The sequence below is a fragment of the Trachurus japonicus genome, chromosome 11 (assembly GCF_045865225.1).
Source record: "Trachurus japonicus isolate A0001 chromosome 11, Traja_1.0".
NCBI lineage: Eukaryota > Metazoa > Chordata > Actinopteri > Carangiformes > Carangidae > Trachurus > Trachurus japonicus.
In genome coordinates this window covers 13536669-13550737 of record NC_140917.1, presented here as the reverse complement: position 1 = coordinate 13550737, position 14069 = coordinate 13536669, and the positions used below count along the sequence as shown (strand labels likewise).

Genomic DNA, 14069 nt, shown 5'->3' with positions numbered 1-14069 from the left:
AGAAACTTTACAGCGATATCACAACAGATGCTTGAGCCCCGCCCCCCCCCAAACAACCCTTGTCACTCTTGAGTACATACACCTACTCATTTAGGCACAATTTCACAGCTAAATCACAGTTGAATAGATTAGAAACTGCTCCGGTACAGAGACGTCTTGGTGTTTCGCAGTGATGACGAACAGAGGTGCTGTTTCTACAGGTCGGAGCTTTATTTTTCAGTTTTTGGTTTTAATTTGATAGGAACAGAGAGGGGGTGAAGAAAGAGAGCGGGGGCTTGATATACAGCAATGGGTGTCATGAGTCAGACGGGTGCTGGAGTAAGGACTGAGCCTAAGTAGTAGGAGGCCCAACCCAGGTCAGAGCCTTGATAAGAACATCTGGATGCTTTTTTTGAGTCAATATCCCTCAATAATGAAAGCTGAGCTGTGGGGCTGATGGTGAATTTCCAATCCTCAAGCTAGAACAACAGGAGATGGTAAAGGGTTGAAGAATAAGTCTGGAAATACTCTAGAGTTTCCTTGTCAACAGCTCTCATGTGCAGACCCAAGCCAAGTGAAAATTAGTTTGGCAAACACTCAAAAGTCTGACACCAACAATCATGAGATCACAGAGTTTAGCCTATAGTACGTTTAACTGCTGCTGCCATGTGACTGAATAACTGGGTGAAGAAGCAAGTGTTCCTAATAAAGTGCTCGTTGAGTGCAATGTACTTCTCTTAGCTAAGCTGAACATTTTGTCAAAAAACTACTGAGACTTTTTTTGATCATAGTATTATATTGGTGGTGTTTTTCGAAGATGGCGAACGTCTGCAAACGTGGCCCAAACTGTGACGAGACTTCCAGCAAATTAAAAAGAAAAAGAAAAGAGGTGTGTATGCATGAAAGAGCATGTTGGTGCAAGCAAGACTAGACTAGAAACAGGGATAACATGCACTTCCTCTCCTCAAAGACATTCATGGTGCTGCTTTGGCATGTTCACACACAAAGTGACTGAGTTGCAAGTTTAGCTTTTGCTGCCGCGTAGCTAGCTTAAGCATTAGCAGCTGTTTGGTTACCAGTCGGGAAGAATCGTTGTGAGGTCAACATCAAACTTTATCTTACTCTTAACTTCTCTCTCCTGTCTCTTTCATCACGACTTTTACTCTGCTGAAGTTAGCATGCTAACCAGCTAGCCTTTGCCCATCTCGCCACTTTCCGATAGCAACTCACTACAGCGACTCACTACACCCACAAATATCCTGACAAATTAATAATGCAATACTATATAATATGAAACATTTTTGAACAACTGTCCTTTTAGAATTATTGTGTCACAAATTAAGCTACATCTGCATTTTGGTTATGTTTTAGCTCCATATCGCACTCTGTCCATGCTAACACACCTAAAAGCGTGACCCCTTTGTGCACTGGGCCTGGTCTAACAGGAAGTTCAGTTACAATTAAGACAGTTGTAGCATTAAAAATGGATTTAACTTAACAAGGACAACGAGTCAGTCCAAAGGTCTCAGATTTTTTTTTCCATCCAAACTACACAACACAAACCCAGAGCTTTCAAACTAACACGGACTGACAAGAGTTTCCGAAAGTGTCTCTTTCTGGAGCTGGAAAACTGTGGAGCAAATCTAACAACAGAGACACGTTTTAAAACTACAATGCACAGTGATTTGGACACAGCCTGAGGGCAGCACCATGAATGACCTTTAAGGAAAGATTCATCACTTCTACGTATAGACAAAGACTGAGATAAGGGAGGCGGTGTGCTGCAGCCAGGAGGAAGCAAAAACAAGTCGACACCTTCAATCTGCAACGTTTTATAATCATTCAAGTACATGTAGTTACTGACTTATCTGTTTTCTGGTAGGTTAGTGATTTGTGAGCTTAGCATCTGTACAGTGTGTGAAGCAAGGTCTAATTTGAACATCTGTAATCTGAGTTTTATTGGTGTGTGTGTGTCCTGCTCTACTGTATGTGTTTAAGTGAAATGTAATGAACCAGATCCTTACGCTGCCGTCACGCACTCAACTGCGATTTACACACAAATAGGCTTCATTTAGCAAAAATAGGCTCTTTGATCAGCAGTATCACATCCACAACACTTCACACCAGAAAATCTTCCCAATGCTGCATAAAGACAATAGCTCCTCTGATGAGACGAATTAAGATTTCAGTCTACGTAGAGTTAAAAGTTCAAGTCATGATTGTAGAAAGTGAAAGTGTACCAATACATAATGCTGGGGCTGCTACATGAGGATCCGGACCCAGACCCGGGTAGGTTTTGATTTTTTTATGATGAAGCCACCGTGAAACTGACAAGTAAGGGCTGGATCTGCACACAGTTAAAAAAACTGCAACTCTAAAGCTGATTAACACACTGCAGCTCGTTAGTTTACTGTGTTCACAATCAAACAGACATATAACAGACAGCCTGTGGTTCTGGGTCCGGTTATGTGCGTTAACTACACGGCTGGTCTGCGGGGGTTTGGTACTGTCATAGATCAATTAATACCACTCCAATAGAACTGAGCAGATATATCAATCAATAAACAATAGTTTGTCAAGGAATAGGTCCAGATTACAGCTCCCCCTGAACCCTAAAGACAGAGTGGTTCTGTGACATTCAAGAGTTACTGGCGACCGCTTTTGTGTTCGCAGTCAACTGCACTCGTCAACTGGTCTGACAGATCCACTAATGATCAGCTACAAAAGCTGATCCAGAAACACACAAATGAACTGATCTGTCTTTTAAAAAATTAATCTCAGATTCAAACTGATCTTCATTTGAAATCCACACATAAAATCCCAACATGATTTTGGTTTGGTGAGGAGGGTGGTGAGATTAAAAGATGGCAGACATGGCTCCACTGACAACTATATAGAGAGTGAAGAACCAGACAAAAAGCAGAGTCGGGAACACAGTGTGGGTGTGTTGCTGCTGCCGTTGCAGCTCTGTCTCTCTACAAGGAGTTTGCAGGTTACAGGAATGTTGGATTTATTTTAATTATAAATTAGTTTGATTCATTTTAAGACCCTCTGCTGGAAATTCAGTGTTGTTAATGTCCATATGAGTTTTTTCTTCAGAGACATGATGTGAACTCAGCTACGATACACAGAAGTATCCTGTTGACAAAAACCATGTAGTCAGCAGCAGCTACACATCCAGTGTGTTCCCGACCATTTGCAAGAAGAAGCCGTGTCATACACACTTGCGCACCAGCATCACATCACTTACATATTTATTTTCTTGAAATGTGTCTAAACTGCATCAATGTAACTGCTTTGTGTTCATTTGTAAACATGATTAATATTAAGAACAATTTACAGCTTAAATTGACCCTCACTCATATCCAAGCAGAACTGACGTTGCGATCGGACTCCATATTGAATCAAATCAAATTAAGTCAATAGCATCAGCCAGACATAATGACTTTGAGATGAAGTCTAAGATTTGAGTCCTGTCAGGTTAGATTTAGCATGAGAATAGACATTATTATGACCCTGGTTGAAAAGTACAGTAATTTCTCTCAAACACAAAGAATTGACATCCACCTTCTCATCTTATTTCCCAAAATATTGAAGTAGTGCTTTATGATGGAGGAGGAGGAGGAGTGAGGTGACTTCACTGGCAGCTTCGAGTGGTGTGTCCATGTGAGATAATGTGATGCTACTGCAGAGGTTAGCACTACACTTTACTGGTTACTCATGCTACCTCACAGATGATCATAATGTTTTCATTTTTAGGTTAATGATAGAAAAGCTGTTTCACATTCTCATGTTCAGATTTGTCGAGTTTGGAAAAACCAGGTCGTCTGTTCTGACACCACTGGCGGCGACAACAGCGCTGTGACACCCGGAGCCTGTGTGCAGGTTTACCAACGACAGCTAAACTACAGTTAGGTCAAGGAAAAGCAGTGTAAGGTCTTGACTTTGTATTTAATTCAGATGAAACTACAGGAGACTTTAAAATAAAATGCTCGAACCTTCCATGTTAATTTTCCTATGTTGAAAATGAACAAAGCTTTTTCTTTTTCTTTTTTTTTCTCAGAGTCACGTGGACCTCAGACACTCTTGTTGATCCCACCGGCCGTTATTCCTCTAATGGTCACCCCGGGGTCAGTTTCTGCTCTGTCGAAGCGAGGACAGGAGGAGGGGCAGCAGGTTGAGAGCAGGTCGATGCTCCTGCACCCCCAGAGCCACCAGAGCCCCGGCCAGGAGGGACGTCACTCTGGGCAGAACGGGAGGCTGAGCGGGCATCACCTGGAACACACAGATAGATGGAAGACAGTCAGACTGCTTTGTGTTTGTTTGATATGTAGCGTTGGTCATAGTGGTTTAGTTCGTCCTCTGCCTCCTTTAGTAATAATAACCCTATTTGCTGTATTGGAGATGAGGCGCAGTGTATTGGAAGTGCTCCTCCTCTTCCCTACAGTTGAAAACCTGCAAACCAGAGCAGCTCAGCAGACTGCAGCTCTGCAATTTGCTGACCAGCGGTGAAAATATAATTAGTCAGTCAGTGATATTTGCAATTTTAGGATTTTGCCCCCTTGTTTCGTTGCCTAGCAGCTAAAAACACACAGCTATTAGGTGCATTAGCACCCCATCTATTAAGTAAATGTATTTATAGCCATTAGTTGTATTAAACTGTCACCATTTCTTGATTTTTCCAGAGTTTAGAGGAAATGCAGACAGTGCTGAACTTTCTTTTACACTTATTTCAACTTATATGAAAAATATATGCAGCAGTAAATTATGTCTATTTTGGAGACAATTGAAGAGGAGAGGAGACGCCGCAGGTGAGTGCACATATAACGTTATAGCCTGGATAACCATTAAACGTTATTTCTGTTATATACGAGGACCACAATTTCACACAATACAACAATCACAGCTTAATATAAACGGATTTCATACACTGCAATAATACACAAAAAAATGTGCATTAAAACCTCAATAAATAACTTAAATTTATGTTTTATGCTGTTGTAATGTCAAGTTGGAAAATCGGAGCTATGAAACGATTCCCGACTTTCTATCCTGTTGTTTCCAGGTTCAACACTGTTCAATTCATTTTTGACAACTCGGAGCTGGTTTTTTTTTCCGACTTCCGAGTTGTTTTGAACGCAGCATAAGTATGATAAGTTAGTATTGGGAGTTAGCTTACCTTTTCAACTTTATGACAGTGAATGAGTCCATCTTGTCCAATGTAAAATGTAGAGAATGCATCATATGACCTAAAGCAGATGACATTTAGAGTCAGATTACAAAGCCTCAAACACCTGCAATCAAACAATCTGATGGTGTATGTTGTGTTTAAGCAAAGGCTTTGACAATAGTTAAATAAACAGACAGACGGCCCCAGCTACGCTCCTCTTGTTCTCTGTGTGTTACCTGTACAGGTGAGACTTGTCTTTGCGGTAGAAGCGCAGCAGCAGCGAGTGGACAGGAAGGCCCCTGATCCTCCAGCGAGCCTTAATGGTCCCGTCCTCCATGTGCTTGGTGAGCTTCAGCACCTCCAGCCGCGCCTCGGCGTAGTAACAGAGACACAGCAGGCGCCACACGGAGAGGGTGAGCTGGTACAACACACGACCTCTACACCAACACACACACACAGTCACAGTCAGAGAGAGAGTGCAGACTTGGATAGTGTTTAGTCAAAGCATTTTAACAGTGCTTTTATGGATACCACTTATAGGATCTGTGCTTATTGCTATTTTGGAAAAGAAAAGGAAACAAATTGAGAACAGAAGTAACCCTATTTTTCATCATTAACCCATGTTTGTATACAATGTTTAAAGGGATAGTTCAACACAATCCAACAACTCCAAAACGCTCTCGTGGACAAGTTGACCTGCACAGTCACCACGCTATGAGATAATGACAGAAAGTTATAAGACAGAGTTGTTTTCGGGGTAAATTCATGCAAAACCGCTGATGCACGTTCCAGTCTGGGCAGTTTTTCGGCAAGCAGTCTTTGCATTTACCTCTAAAACAACTCTGTCTCGTATCGTTCCGTTATTATCTCATAGCGTGGTGAATGTGCAGGTCACAACTTGTCCACGAGAGCGTTGTGGAGTTGTTGGATTGTGTATTTGATGAGATTGATGAGGGAAACCAAGAAATCCCATTAGCCTCCGTAGCGTAGCTCTGAGCAGCTCGCGGCTCTGCTCCGCCACTCTAAAATTAGCTTGCACCGACAATTAAAGGTAACAAACCCACTGCTATGATGACTATAGGGATTATGGCATGGGCCGATTTGCCAAAATGTTGAACTATCCCTTTACATATAACTATTATGTTGTAGATCTGTTTGTGCGAAGGACTTTCACTGTCTGTTTTCAGAGATCGCTCCTGTTTCTGCCGCCTCATATACAAAACTCTTTAGCCTGCACACTTTGCATAAACCTGCATTTCTGGAGACTTCATTTCAAACCATTGTGACATTAAAACACAGGGTTACCATAGTTACTGAGGGTCGCCCCCGGAAGCATCATAAAACAGAGGTAATATTAGAAGAAGAACATCTAAAAGAAACAAGCACGACACAAGGAACAAACCCGAACATTACAGCACTACAAGACAAAGAGACATGACAGAGCTCAGCGGTGACTCATCAGAGCTGATCCGATTATTAGGGAACAAAGAATGTAATATCAGATGTTTCACACCCACTATGATATGCAAAACTTTACATGCCGTGCCAAAGTGCTGTCAGATTCCTCTTTACACTAAGAGCAGAGCGTTGGAGCTCATCAGTACTAGAAACATGTAGCCCCAGGCCCCGTTAAATACGATGTATCATCATTAGCTCAAAGTGAACAAGCAGATTCACCTGGTCTTGGTATTCAAGAGGCCATTGATGAACTCCAAATCACTCGAGTACATGGTGTAATCATGGTTCTTTACAAAGAAACTTGGAAGCTGCAAGACAAACAGAAAATTCACGTCATTAGTTTTCAGGACAACGACAAAGAGTGAAGCAAAGTGACACAAGAGCTGGACGATAGATTCGATCTCGATGAAGCTGTGATAAACGGCAGCAGCGCAGCAAGAGCGTCACTCATCTCTTTGTTGCACAATAAATGTTGAAGTGTGTAACTGAAAGTTTTCGTCAATGTTTCCAAATGCTCAGCGGTCACATTTATAGATTGGAGGCATTAAATATACACAGAGCCGAGTCAAACACTGGCTTCTGTTCAAGAAATAGGAAAATCATTGTTATATATCGCTGCCATCTGGTTCATCGTGCATCTGCTCACTGAGGTCATAAAAACCCAGAAAAATTCAGTTAAACAGTTGATCACATTAAATATTGCACAGCAGAATGAATGATCTCTAATAAACCAACACTGCAAAATGTTTTACTTTTGTGTATTTGCTACAGTTATTTAGCGAGATGGCCCCTATTGATCAGCCACCAATCATGACCAAGCAATTTTCATTAAGAATGTGTGATCGGCAACGGTCGGTCTTTAATAAACCATAAACCAATCACCTGTGGCTATTGATCTGGTAGTTTAGTCCCAGTTTGTTCAATGCACCAGTGTGTGACATGATGACATGGCAGGAATGTGTGCGAGACTGATAAAATTAACACCAACTGCAATTCAGACGAAAATTAACGATTCTGACTGTGGATCAGCAGATGTCACTCACAGACAGTCGGTATCAGTGGTGGAAAAAAAAGAAAAAGAAAAAAAGTGACTGTATCATCACCTGTTAATTTTGTTTTCACTGATTCCTGCAGTGCAGTGACTTTTATAACAAGACCCAGTTCCAAAGATTAATTTAACATCATAGCTCTGCCTCTGACTCAACCAAATACTTTAATCACAACAAAAACAGGAACAGTTATGACTCTTCAAAAATCATCATTTGTTATCGTTTCAAATCAACTCAGCGGGCAAACAAAGAGCGAAATCAAGGCATTGTTGGCTAAAATAATCAGCAAAAAACCGAATTATCAAACTTGTCTATGTATTTTGGCCGATAATTAGAATAGAGACCAATAATTATCAGTCAATATCGGGCCGATAGTTATCTGTACCAATAGTTATCATGAATCCCTACCTCCAACCTGGACCTGCTCAGGACTCAGGTATAAAACATATTTCACTAAGACCTGAGCAGGCAGAGGGTGAAAAACACAGAAAAAGTGTAAACTGACCAAAGTCTAATTTCTTATGAATGAATCACACAACTTTTCCCAACATCACATCCCTCCACAGCTGAGGAAGCAGCTGACGGGAACAACAGGGAGGAACTGGGAGAGACGGACAGAGGCTTAATCATCAGATGTGTTGCATCTGAACGGGGACGTCGCAGTCTCCAAGTTCATGATCAAACATTTTTACTGCAACTTTCCTCAGAGAGCAGATTTCTGGCTCACTAGTGCTCTGCACATCAACTCTCAGCTCAGCTCTGGTTCTGTAGAGTAACTCAACAGGAAGTTTTCATTAAATCCTATAGCTGTTATTGTCCAATTTGTCTTCTCACCAGCGACATTACATCTGCTACTTGCTTGTAATCAATTCCTGGATAAAATCTTTCCACTTCGGGTTTGTTTTGTCATGTTTTACAGGTGAAACTCACACTTCAGCTATGTTATTAGTCTCATTCTTACCTCCATCCTCAGTCTTTCATACATCTCGGCCATCTTCTCCTCTCCTTCGCTGTCTCCGTCAGTCTGCCCCCCCTCTGCTCTCTCCGTAAGGCTACACAGAGCGGTGGGACGCAGCACAGGAAGCTCCACCAGCTTGTCCTCAAGTCCAAAACGATCCTGCTTCGCTCTCAGCTCACCGCCGCCGCCGCCGGCTACCGGCTCGGTGCCCGGGCAGTGAAAACAATAAAACTGGGAGCCGTACATGAACGGCGCAGGACACCTCTCGGCTTCAAACAGGCTTCTGAAACAACCGTGTTCTCTCTTTACAGCATCAGCGCTGTTCCTCCGGAGGCTGTCCATGCTGATGTCGTCCTCCCTGCTGCCGTCCACCGTGGTCAGCGCGAAGGAGAAGTCGGACGACCGGTGCGGCCCCAGGGCGAGGAGCTCTCCTAGTTTATTGTGACCAAACAGAGGGATCTCCAGCAGCGTGTGCAGGCCGTCCGCCTCGCCCTGGCGCACCAGCACGCACACGCCCAGCGCCTCCTCCCAGTCCTCCTCGAAGCACGCTCCTCTCTGCGCCTGGCTGGCATTGTGGAACGGGTGGGACAGCACCGGCTGCTTCATGTTCTGGTACCGCAGGCTGTTGGGGGGAGCCAGGGCCCATGATGCACTGCTCAGCGGCCGCGTCTGACGGATCCACAGCCAGTCGAAGGCCTGAGGAAGCAGCAATAATGACAATGTGAAATGATTTTAACAACATAACTCCCCTTTTCAATCATCTATCTAATGTTTTCCAGTGTATTATCTACTGTTGTCTACTGTTGTGATTCTCTTGTGGCAGCCTGGGATCATCCTTGTATATGCATGCGTATAGATTTGCATATTTATGTGTATGTATTGAGGCAATCTAATAAATAAGACCCTCAATGTTCACTTCAGTCCTTTTTATGTGTTGTTTCATTCTTAGTAATGTTTTTATCCACTACTTTCTGTCTGTGGTGCCTTGTCCCTTCAAAGCAGTGTTTTTCAACCCTGGGGTCGCCCGAAATGTCTAGTAATCAGGACAAAAACAATACTGAAAAATATATTTTTAACTAATTATTCTTTTTAAAACTATGATTAAAAACACCAAACATAATCTTAAACAACTGTATCCTTTACAACTGTATACTTTCACTTTCTCGAATATCAATCGAGTTCAAATAAAATGCAGCATATAAAAGTATCTGAGCTGGCGCACGTCAAAATGGGGCCACAAGGTTGAGAATCACTGCTTTAAAGTGATGATCACCTACCCACATACAGCCTGTAGTGATGAATCACCTTGGCTCGTATTGGTTATTTTTGCTTGTGTATGGTCTATTTAAAAGGTTTTTTGAACTCGCTGCCTCATCCTCTGCCTGACGAAGGTCTCACAGAGCGAAGCGTTGCTCTGTCCAGGATTAAAAGTCTTTTCTGTGGGCATCTTTTTCTGTTTTTGAACAACATAACTACGAACAGCAACACTTCATATACTGGTTTAATGTTGATATTTCATTACAAAGGCTTTACTCTGATGTATAATAAAACTGTGTGAATTATACTGAATGCTGCATCTTATCCAGGGCTCCAGACCGACTCTCTGTCCCACTGGTAGCACTGGTGTCTCAGCTGGTGTGGTCTTGGTCCCTTCTAGTGTTTGTGCAACTTCAGACTTTTAACAAAAACCTTCTTGACCAATAAGCACAGGCATAAAGTTAGCTTTAAATAAGTGCTAATTCATTTTCCGTCCGTCTCTCCGAGTCTGCACCCTCTTCATCTGTTGTTTTTGTACATGTGTAGATGAGGAGAGACCTACAGTACCTTATGCTATAAGTTAAATTGCACAAATATGGTCAAACCAATTGGACATTGTTTCCCTCATTTCCTGTCCATTTTCACTACTACTATCACTAAAAAGGCATAAAACAGCCTTACCCACTATTCAAGTGTGTACTGAAAGCAGAGCTCTCACCTGGCTGAGAGTCCAGCTCTGTTTTCGGATGGGTTGCCCTCTGCCATGGCTGCGGACACAACCCACCCAGAAGGCGACACCCCCTCTGCTCACAGCCATTCACCACAGGGGCCGAGGCAACCCCAGTCACAAGCTGAGCATCACCCGCAGCACAGAGGATGCCACAAGGACACACACACACACACACACTGTGTCCTTAGGACCTCGTGTCTCGGACGACTCCTGGCTACAGCAGCAGCAGCAGCGTTTCCACCTCCACAAACCTGAGAACACAGAGAGGAGAGAGCAAAGCGTCATCATGAGATAAAGAAATATTCTTTGGGAATTTGAAAGTACGTTGGTCAATTGTGAAGATTATTTTCTTCAATATTTGGTGTCAATTTGCAAACAAAATATTAACAGACAATATTGGCATATTCATCAATAGTGAAAACCCTCACAGTCCTGATAAGAATGGGGGATAAAAAAAAAAGATACTATGCTACATTTCAAAGCTTTGCACTATTTTTTGTCAGACACGCTAATGAATTATTGCACAGTGTTTGAAAACTCATTACTCTTGAACGCTCCTAGATCGTATTTCATCGCCCCACCAGTAGATAAAGTAACAGTCAATGCAGCTCTTTAAGTGTTTTTATAATTAAAAGACTGAGCACCTGATTTAGGTTTTGGGTTGCTGCACTGAGAGAAACAAGCAAGTTGTGTTTATTCTTTCACTGTAAAAAACAGCTATAAGTGGACACTTAACCAGCTGTTCTTGAACAATGATCAAGTCCACAATGAGTTGTAGACTGATTTAATGGCAGATACTGAATTTGGGTTTTTGGGGAAATAAGAAAGGTGAAGCAAATGCAAGTTGAAAACACTGATGGATTTTTCTCTGACTTGGATCCACTGAGGTTTTTTCTGAGCCGATGCCAGGAGCACATGACCTGCAGCAGACCACAAGTTTATAATCAGAGACTACACAGTGACAGCAGAGGCTGATTTTTCTCTTTTCTTTTACCAGACATGAGCAAACTCACATCACTGCAACATAAATCTGCTCAGTGAATGCAACCTGAGTAAAGACCTCATTTGTGAAGGGCAAGTTGTCCTTTCTGGGATTTTAAAACCACATCATGAATAACTTACAGTACTAGCACGCACATACATAGTGATTTAAATTGAAAACAGACCAGCTAGTTGCAGCTATAATACAATGTACTGCAAATACAGCATGTTTACTTTACTAAATGTCCTCTGTTAGTGTTAATTGGATGGTGCTGCTGGTCATTTCTAGAAATGGCAACACCTGAATTATTATTATTACAGCATGAATCGATCATTTGATGGCAGAGCAGAGATAAAACATTTATTTTATTGTTGTAAACTTTAAAGAGAAACAAAACCTGACACCAACAACAAGGAGAGGTTAATAACGCCGGTATTTTTCTCACATTAGCCCACATGAGTTTCACATGCTGTCTGTCGGTGCTGCATTACAAAGCTGCCACTTAATCGATATTCAGTTTCGATCAGGGTTTTCTGTCGGTTGTTTTGTGTTTTTTTCTCCTGAAACAGACACAGGGTCGACATATCTCTCCTTAACCGTTGACACTAACGTCCATGCCCGTTAGCTCACCGTGACAGCCAATGACAGCTGCTAGCACGCTAGGCTAACCCCGGCTAGCTACCGGCTGGATGAAGCAGAACGTCCCCGCCTGAGGTGTTACCTTTAACGGACAAAATCCTGCCGAAGTCCGCCTGGTTGTGGTGCGGTGCTACTACTCCTCCTCCTCTCCTCCACCTCCTCCTCTAGGCCTCCCAGGGAGAGGTTTAGTCACGGCTTGGCTACGTTAACGCTGGTGACGAGCTAGTTAGCGCTACTGAGCTAACTCACACAAATGTCATTCCAGCCCCTGTGTGTCCTTGCCGGGCCAAACCGGGCCAAACACAGCCGCTGCACGCAGCCAATAGTAGTGCTGCGTTCACGGCCGTGGGAAACAGCGATGCTGCTTCTTCTTCCTCTTTTATGTTTTATGGAGGTTGGCAACCCATGTTTCAGTGCATTACCGCCACCGACTGGTTAGGAGTGTGTATACCACTCTCACGCAATAAAAATAAATAAATAAATAAATGAAATAATAAAATAAAGTCTACTAGTTACGGAGGTACTAATAAGCTAGCTACTTATAAAAATAATAATAATAGCCTACTATTTTCGCTCAAACAACTTGGTCGCTCTCAGGATTATTATTATTTTTTTTTTGTCCACTGGAAAACAGGACTATATTGTTCTCAAACCTGCAATATTTTGAAGCTCATTATCTACATGGAAAGACACTAATTATCCAGTAAAACACATAAAAAAAACTAATGTCAATCATTCTTTTTTTATCAACTACATTATTTCCTTTTCTGATTTCATCATTAGACCTGAGATGGTATTTCATGGAGCCTTCAGACTTTAAGAGAGACAGAAAAACTGCTTGCTTATGCTCCTATGCTTGATACCATAACAACAGGCTTGTTGTCCATCTATGACCATTTTTCATTGATGATTTGATTTTTCATCAATTAATAAACTGTTCTAACTCCTGATCTCAGATTAATGATTAATTTAATATTCAATTCAATTCCTACTACAGTAAAGTATCTGTGTTAGTACACTGGGGATTACATTTCTTTTTTCAACTCTGATCTTTGAGGTTTCGGTTATTTTTCACATAAATCAGTACTTTATTCACTTTATTTAAGCGTATGTGACAAGCATGAAGCAGAAATGCTAAACAAAGTCAAAACAACATTTTCATACAACATGCATCATGACAGCAAGACCACACATATGTCCACGCTACTGTGGTTAATACAACAAGAAAATGCACATCACACTTCCTGCTGTGCAGCACCAGGGTTTTATCTGCGTGTTATACGGAGCAGCTGCAGCCAATAGAAGAAGTTCATCCCTGCTTCTCTTATCTTCTGAGTTTGTACAGAAAAAAAACACACAATGAAACGATGTGACTGCTGCAGCTACAGCTTTCTGTATGATTTTTTGTGGTCACCTTTTCTGTGCTCAGGGAGTATGTGGTTGAGCTGTGAACATGGGTGTCAAGTTGTGCGAGCAGTCTTGTCGTCCCCTCATTTTGACAGACATGGTTGTCATTAATCATTTTCATGTAATAGTCATAAATATGTCCCATCTATGAGATCTAGTTCCACTTTTTCCACTAGATTTGTTGCCTGGTGCTTCATCAAAGTCACCAAGTTGGCAAAGCTCCTGTATACCTGTCATAGATCAATCAAATCATGATAACCCACCAGGCTTTGGACAGAGATCAGAGCATCTACCAGTGAGTCACATCGTGCCAATCTCCCATATCCGGTACCAACCATCTTATACGAGTTTGTGATGTAGAGTCACTGATTAACCTGATGTGCATGTCGTTGGACTGACTCACTGTTGGGGCTCAAAGTTCAGTTTTCAAAGATTAAGAT

General features: G+C 42.1%; 1 protein-coding gene across 1 annotated transcript; it reads right to left on the bottom strand.

The window, feature by feature from the left end:
* Positions 1-3911: 3911 nt before the first annotated feature.
* On the bottom strand, positions 3912-12523 carry c11h6orf136 (chromosome 11 C6orf136 homolog). The gene is made up of 7 exons (XM_085791110.1): positions 12305-12523; positions 10590-10852; positions 8618-9310; positions 6827-6915; positions 5386-5586; positions 5159-5228; positions 3912-4254 (listed from the first exon to the last, which is right to left on the bottom strand). The coding sequence occupies exons 2-7, from the start codon at positions 10686-10688 to the stop codon at positions 4111-4113; spliced, it is 1296 nt and encodes a 431-aa protein (XP_085647236.1). The 5' UTR covers positions 10689-10852; positions 12305-12523; the 3' UTR covers positions 3912-4110.
* Positions 12524-14069: the final 1546 nt, after the last annotated feature.

Excerpts from the sequence above, each read along its gene's own strand:
- c11h6orf136 (XM_085791110.1), bottom strand. The coding sequence starts at position 10,688 with ATGGCTGTGAGCAGAGGGGGTGTCGCCTTCTGGGTGGGTTGTGTCCGC. Across the intron at positions 6,916-8,617 it reads ATGAAAGACTGAGGATGGAG|CTTCCAAGTTTCTTTGTAAA; the intron begins GTAAGAATGAGA and ends TTTGTCTTGCAG. Across the intron at positions 5,587-6,826 it reads CTCTTGAATACCAAGACCAG|AGGTCGTGTGTTGTACCAGC; the intron begins GTGAATCTGCTT and ends GTGTTGGTGTAG.